At 30.7% G+C, this 8,525-nt stretch overlaps 1 protein-coding gene across 1 annotated transcript; it reads right to left on the bottom strand.

Moving 5' to 3' along the window:
- Positions 1-344: 344 nt before the first annotated feature.
- On the bottom strand, positions 345-1,064 carry LOC140442285 (uncharacterized). Its single transcript, XM_072533360.1, has one exon. The coding sequence runs from the start codon at positions 1,062-1,064 to the stop codon at positions 345-347; it is 720 nt and encodes a 239-aa protein (XP_072389461.1).
- Positions 1,065-8,525: the final 7,461 nt, after the last annotated feature.

The raw sequence follows: 8,525 nt of genomic DNA, 5'->3' as shown, positions 1-8,525 counted from the left end.
ATGTATTTTTTTAAATAATTTTTCTTTTCCAACCCTTTGACGTAAACTGCATCAGCGTTTTGTGTAATATCCTTTAAAATATTTGCAAAATGATAAAGGGGTGTAAAACCAAAATTCCAATCAATGCAGTGATGATTTCTTGTTAACCAAGTTGCCTGTCGGTGTAAATCGGAAGACAACATTCTAATAGGAAACGGAGACTTGAATACATAATGACAAATTAGTGTTCCATTAAAAGCAGCAAGTTCTTTCACTACAAATTTATTATTTTCTATTTTAAACCCTTGAACGTCTATTACCAGATTCATTTTAACAACTAACATTTTGACTATGATACAGACCTTTTATTGCTGTCTCACAATTTTAGTTAAAGGATTGTAAGAGAATTCTTTTTCATGCAATATTAAGCAATAAGCGGAAACATTGTTTCCTACAGATTTACTAGTTTCAAATTCTATTCTCAAAACAACAGAGCCACTTTGAATTATTTCTTTTTGTCTTGAACAATCAGTATGCACTATAGGAGCATTTTTTTTAAATTCTTCTGGACTGAATATTGGTTGATTAGTTTGAATATGATAATAAGATTCTTGGAAATTGGCAAACATCTCATACAACGTTGCAAAACGGTTGGTGTCAAAATCTAAGTTGAGATTTTGATAAGGATATCGCTCCGAATTAAGAAACATACGGATATTTGTTAGATTGCAGTGATCAAATTTACTCATATCTTTCAGCATTTTTCCTTTTCGACCATCATGGAAAGCTACTACAATGTGTCGAGGACTTTCTAGCTTTGTAGTTGTTTTTACTGGCCACGTATGACGTGTTGAATTGTTTAAAGTGGGATACTCAACCAATTCCCAACTTCTAAATTTAATAGGTAGTTCTATGTTACTACGAACTATTTTGTTTAATCGCAATTGTTCGCTAATATTGGGTAAAATATGAGGTACATTCCAATATAGTTTATTAATTGCAATTTTTGGTTTTTCTGTTTCATCTGTAGCAATAATAGCATCAATATCATCTTTATCTCGTATTAAGACTAATTCTTGTCTCATGTTTATTATAATTTTTTGAAAATCTTCGAAAAATCCGGACCAAATTTTTAACGGTATGCATACGTTAAAATTCCCATGGTTATCAATTACCAGTTTATCGCCTTTTGGAAACCATCCAGCATTTTGTAAGAGTTTACTCTGATTTTCATTAAGAGACAAATAATTTTTCAAAGTCGAAATTAAACCAATATTTCGTACAGAATCAATTATAACACCGTTTAACTCATACCTTAATTCTCTAAATAAATATGATATACCGTTATTAATAAATTGAAATTTTGTTGGAACTTGATTTTTATCGGTTAACATTTGACCTTAAATGTAAATATAACTGTTACATGGTAAAGTATAGGCGTCTAGATCTTGGATAGGAATTCTAATTTCATCATTATAGTTTAAATTTGATGTATATGGTTGATAAGTGTGATACTTATAATCTTCAATAGTTGTATCGCTAAAAGGTTCACCCAACACATGTAACATTTCCATTATATTAAAACTTGATAACCAAGTGATTTCAAAAATTTACGATTTTTAGATGTTAACAGCTTAGATGTTATCCTTCTACTAATTGTTTTAATGAGATGACGTCTTTTATAGGAATGTTTGGGATAATTACTTTGATGAAACCGCAAAACCATTTTACTCAATTTTTCTAAGATGTAGCCGAACAGTAATTGTCTCTTTATTAAAATTAACTAAATTTCCTTGTTGATCTAAAACTCGAACAGCTATGTTGCTTATCGTCTTGTTGCTTACAGGATAATACAAGATGGTTAACGGTTGCTCGACTATTTTATACCCATTAGGAACTTGAGGAAAAAATTGATGAATAATATGCACAGCCTTTCCATTTAAGAAAGATCCAACAGCAATATTACAATCAATACAGATAGTATTAACTTTTAAAATATTTACCACATTCGTGGATATATGAAGTTTATTTGGTGTTAGTTTAACTCTTTCGAAACCTAGTAAACTTCCTATAGAATTATCAACATCAAAATTAATCCAATCACTACTTTTAATACTAATTCTATTTGTATTTATATCGGGTTTCATACTAATTATGCTAGCGGTTTGAATCATTTCATTTTTAATAATTTTAATAATATCATCAACTTCGTAGGCACCTACAGGAATTTTAAAGGTAAATTCGCTGTTTTTACCCCACACAAAAACATTATTATGAATATCGACATTTGGAATACTGTTAAAAGTGTCAAAATTTGCAACACCAATTTCATAATTGAAATTCTCATCAAGATAAATCGGAGGATTGTAATCATCACTGAGAATTGATGATTCTCCAGTAAGGGTGAATATGACTGATATGGTGGTTAAAGTATAAATGATGCTCAATGATTAATTATAGTAATTAAATAAAAATCTTAAACAGTTTTGACCACAATTAAAAGAATTAAAATTTTGAATGACATCATAGTTATATACTATAGTAACGTTTCCATTACTTTTAAAATATCGTACTAATTCAGTAGGAGGAGGTAAATTTCCATAACTATCAAAATAAGTAATTACCGTATCTTGTTTAGCATATGCAGTCCAATGTGTACCATTTCCATCTTTCGTATCGTGGTTTACTATACCTGATTCATGTTTTCGTATTACATGAGGTAGAGAATCACGCATAAAAACTCCACGAAAATGAGGAATATGTAACAAACCAGCATATTTAACAAGATCTACATCAGTCATTGCTCGTTTAGGTAGCTTTACCGGGAGTTTCTTGAATACGGCTTTAAACGGAAACCTTTGCCCCGACGTTTTATTCCGTAACCTTTGTATGGTCTTAAATAAAACCCCGATCCTTTTTTTGCCGTTTGTTCCATTACCAAATTATGCCTTTGTTGTTCAGCAAGTTTTTCACGGTCAGCATTGGCATCATTAACCGCTTTGGCAATTCCAGCTGCACCTGCCCCAACAGCTCCTAACGCTCCGAGCAATGGTAACAACAAAGGTAAAAAACCACCTTTCTTGGGAGCTCGAATAATGCGTTTTCTTTTTTTTTTTCAATGCACCTCCTTTTTTTGGTTTTTTAGAAAATCCCATACCCAATTTACGTTTACCTTTCATTGTTGTCGTTACAAACCAAGCTGCAATCTTTTCACCTAGCTTAGCGTCCTTTGATTTTACCCGTTCCCACGCTTTATTTTCCAAAATTTTATCTGCTTCGTGTCTTTTACTTAAATTTTTATGTTGTGAATACGCAATGTCGTGTGTTTTACACGCAGCGTCTAATGCGTTAATTCCTTCGTCCCCTCTCTCTAATCTTTGATGCAAGTGAGTTCCAGGACCACAAAATTGATATCCAGGTATATGTACTTCGAATGGAAGTTTGTTAATGAGACTGTTGACTAATCCTTTTCCTAGTCGACGTGTTTTCACTTTCGCACGTTTTACCATTATGGTACTTATATATATATATATATATATATATATATATATATATATATATATATATATTTCAAATTATTTTTTCGACCGTACTGTTTTAAATATTGATTTATAGTACCAGCAATCGGTCAGGAAATAAAACTATATTTGTTCAGTCTCAATATATATATATATATATATATATATATATATATATATATATATATATATATATTACAGCCTATTTATACTATCAGTTATCACTTGAACGTTATGAAGATCATTCAACAAAAGAATCGTTTACCTATTGAAAATCATGATAATAACGATGCATTTAAAACGGGAAAACATGGTTGTTTGTTTGGAGGTGATTCTAAAAGAGGTCTTATTGTTGGGGCTAGTCGTTCAGGAAAAACCAATGCTATGTTATCTTTAATTGATCATCCTAATGGTTTAAGATTTGAAAATATCTATGTGTATTCTAAAAGTTTACATCAACCAAAATATGCATATTTGCGAACTTTAATTAGTCCGATTAAAGAAATAGGTTATGAGGAATATGGTAATGTAGACGACATCATTGCTCCGGAAGATATAAAAAATAATTCTGTTATTATATTTGATGATGTAGGTTCATGCAATCAAAAAATTATTCAAAGTTACTACTGCTTTGGTCGTCATAGATCCACAGATCCTTTTTATTTATGTCAAACCTATTCAGCAATACCTAAACAACTCATTAGAGATAATGCAAATTTTCTAATAATTTTTAAACAAGATATTACAAATTTAAAACATATATATGATGATCATGTGAATATTGATATGTCCTTTCAAGATTTTAAAAATGTGTGTTCTCACTGTTGGAAAGATAAATTTGGTTTTCTAACCATTGACAAAGATTGTCAATTATCATCTGGTCGATATAGAAAAGGCTTTGATGGGTATATTAGTATACAAGCTTTATAATTTACTTATATTTTCTCAGTTATAATGGATCCTCAGCTTGCTAAACAACTAATTAAAGGTAGGCAAGCTTTGAAGCAAAAATATAAACGTTTAAAAAGTGGTATAACTGATTCACAAATACAGTTGTAAAAAAACTATACACCCATTACTAAACCGATTAAAGAATTGCTTAGCGCATTGGAAACAAAACAACCATCTGTTAAACAAGAAATTATTACACCACAATCAGAAAACTTCTTGAAAGTAAAAACTTAAGTCCTATTAAGAGAGATCCATCCACCTTTAGAAAAATAGCATTTTTGACACCACCACCTCAACTAAGCAGCACACAATTAGGATCCAGCACTCGCTCTACAGAACCCACTAATTTGATTGAAACACCTTATGAATCCAGAACACAATTGAATGAATTTATAGATGATACTATTTCACAATTTTATCGAACCGATCCTGAAGTATCGCATGATTATTTTGATCAATTTACAGCACCACTTCCAAGAGATTTTATTGAAGGAATGGTGCGTGATGTGACAGGTAAATATGATCATATTTTGGGTATATTCTACGATCCTAAAGAAAAAAAGTTTTTCATTGGAGATTCAGAGATTTACTTTGATGGGTCTACTATTGGAATAAAAGGAGTGAGTTACCCTGGTACTCTCGGAATTTATGAGTTGTTATTTTAAAAAAAACCTGTTACGTATACTGAGCAAGACATAAGCTACTATGTTGATATTATAGAACGGACTAATGCTTACCGTAGGAATAATAATAGGGCTTTACCTATTCGTACATTTCCAAACGATATAAAAGACAAGTGGCTTTACATAGTAAAACCTAACTTAATTGAACCCATACGTCCTAGATCTGGTTCAATACCATCAGGTGTGCTTACGCGGGGAATGTCTTCCAAACGTGGTGGAAAATTAACGTTGAAATCTTCTAAAAATAGTGGAAAAATGACGTTAATGTCCTATAATAAAAATCCTATTGAATACAAATATTTTGATGATTTTAATGAGTTGATTGATAGATTACGATTGCTAGTAGCTTCTCAAGCAGCGGGTAATAACGGACACAACAATGAAATTATTTCAATAATTGAGGAATTGCGGGAAAGTGGAGTTATCGCATAAAGTGCATAAATATTGCAACTTTTGTTAAATATCATTCAGTGCAAAAATGCCTCTTAACAGATTCAACCAACACTACCTAACATCTCAAACCTGTAATGTCGATGAAATTGTCTCAGAGCCACTACAATCTCAATTTTACATTTGCCAACCTGCCGATTATTGTAGTGTGTGTATAATTACTATTCGTGGACGTAAAGACTTAAATGTTAGCAAAGATTACTTTGTATTGGATGGCAAAAACATTCTATATACTATGCCTGTAACTGGAAAAGTAAAAAATGTTAAATGTTTCCCAGAACCGCTTAAAATGAAGTATAATAGTTCATCAACCATCTTAGAAGATTTGGTTGATAACAATGTTTTTACAAAAAATGATGTGTTATCATTTCCACTTGTTCAGTTTAAGTCATATAATGAAATTTATGTTGAATTGACACTATCTTGTCCGTTAGTTAAAACGTAAATAAAAAACAATATATATTTTGAATTTTTTTATTTTTGTAAAATACAATTATTTTGATGACTCTTTATCAGCATTATCAACATCAGTTTCATATAGCACAGACGGAAGATAATCTTTTAAGCGATCTAAATAAGTATCCAGTTCCACTTTTCTTAACAAGGATATAAACCCATGTAGACAAATTTGCTTTTCTAAAAACAAATCGCAAGTCTCATACCCTTTTTTATATTTCGCTGACAGGTGTATACAATAGTTGTCATCAAAATATCCTCTTCCATATACTAGTTCATGTTGAGCATCCCATTCTGTTATAGAAATCGTTTCTGTATACATATTGAACAACTAACGTGAATCCGAGTTTTTCTACATATATAGTACATATCCCTCCTGCTTAAGTATATAAACAGGTTACGTCAAGTAACTGCTAACATTATTTAAAAAAAAATATGCCTTTAAACAAGTTTAATCAACATTATCTTACATTGTCACCTACCTGCTCATCAGATGATATTGTGTCAACGCCTTTACCACAATTAAAGTCAGCTTTTTATATTTGTGACTTTCATGTAAAGTGTCTAATTCGTTTAAGAGGAGAAAAGAAAACGAGTCTAAATAAAAAATATTACGTACTCGATAACGGTGGAACAGCATTTAAAAGTCCTCTAACAGCTAAAATTGAAAGTGTTGCACATTATGCAGCAGATGGAGATGTTAAAATAAGTTCAAAAACATATAAATTTCATGAGTTGGCCGGTATCACAATTAGAACAGGTGATGTGATACAATTTAAAATAGGAAAAACGAATAATATCTGCATAGAGCTGTTGTTACAGTGTCCTGTAGAAAAAACTGTCTAAGACTCAAGTTGTTCATGAACTTCATGCTCCAGCTCGAATTAATTACCCCCGGAGACATGTAATCGTTCAAGGATTGCATGATCTTATACAAGCAGATTTAGCTATTATGAATTAATTTACTAAAGAAAATAAAGGTTATAATTACATTTTAGTTGTAATCAACGTATTTAGTAAATACGTATGGGCTGCACCTGTTAAAACTAAAACTGGAAAAGAAATTACAAACGCAATGAAAGACATATTATCTCAAATGAAAAAAGCTCCTCAAAACTTGCAGACTGATAAGGGCACAGAGTTTTACAATAAAGATTTTCAAATATTAATGAAAAAATTTGGAATTAATCATTACAGTACTTTTTCTAGCATTAAAGCAAGTATGGCTGAACGAGTAATTCGAACTTTAAAATCATTACTTTGGAAACGATTTAGTATACAAGGTAATTACAAATGGTTGGATATATTACGAGAAATTATATCAAAATATAATAATACAAAACACTCTACTATTAACGCTATACCTAGTAAGGTAAACGATCGCAATGCGAAATATATTACTGCATTTAATCATATAAAAGTTGTAGATTCTAGGAGACCAAAATTTCAGAAGGGAGATTATGTGCGTATAAGCAAGGTCCGTCATGCATTCAACAAAGGCTATACTCCTAATTGGAGTGCTGAAATTTTTAAAATTGTTAAAATTAATTTTACTTATCCTGTAACATACGTTTTAGAAGATGAACAACATGAAGAAATTCAAGGATCATTCTATCGAGAAGAATTACAAAAAGTTAAATATCCAGATGTATATTTAATTGAAAAGGTGGTGAAACGAAAAGGAAATAAGATTCTTGTAAAATGGCTTGGATTGAAACAACAGTCTTGGATTAATAAAAATAACGTTGTATAATTTATATATACAGTGTGGAAACCACTTATGGAATAAAATTGTTTGTGTCCCTATTATAGAAAATAATAAAAAACTCTTGGACACGTTAACTTTTAAATGTAAATGTGCGCTTTTTAAACATAAATTTAAATGTACAGGGTGATCCACGCAAGTCTAGCATAGTCCATAATCTTTATTTTTAATGAAACACCCTGTATATTTTTATCTATTTAAAAGATTCTTAACAACCTGATTTCAACGAACTATATCATGTAGGGTCTATAATGAACAATACAAGGTGAAATTTTGAAATTAATAATTTATCACGTGCTATGGTATTATTTTAAATTAGCTAAATACAGACAATACACTTCTACTCTAACTGTCAGTATATTGGGGAAAATTTCTGTTTAGTAACCGTGTTAACATTTTTTGTCATAAATAGGTAAGAACTCTCTAGATAGTCTGCTAATTAAACTAAATCGCTAAATAATGCGGATTGTTCTCAATCAGTTGTTGGTGTGTTGACATTTTACATTAAAATAATAAATTCCTAATTAAAAGCCAATTTCTTGCAGAAATAAAAATGAAATATTTAACTGAGACCCACCGACTTGAGATTTTAATGATGATCGGTTACAAGGAGAATTGTAGAAGTCAAGTTGAAGTGGCAAACTTATTTAATTAAAGATATCCTCCGTTGTCTAATATTGCACCAGGTACAGTGTCTAAAATTCATGCACAATTCAGAGACCT

Source organism: Diabrotica undecimpunctata, chromosome 5 (genome assembly GCF_040954645.1).
Source record: "Diabrotica undecimpunctata isolate CICGRU chromosome 5, icDiaUnde3, whole genome shotgun sequence".
NCBI classification, from domain to species: Eukaryota; Metazoa; Arthropoda; class Insecta; order Coleoptera; family Chrysomelidae; genus Diabrotica; species Diabrotica undecimpunctata.
Note: the sequence above shows the minus strand (reverse complement) of the source record. Positions and strands in the feature narration are given on the sequence as shown.

What these genes read in the sequence shown, in the direction of transcription:
- LOC140442285 (XM_072533360.1), bottom strand. Translation starts at nt 1,064, where the DNA reads ATGAGACAAGAATTAGTCTTAATACGAGATAAAGATGATATTGATGCT.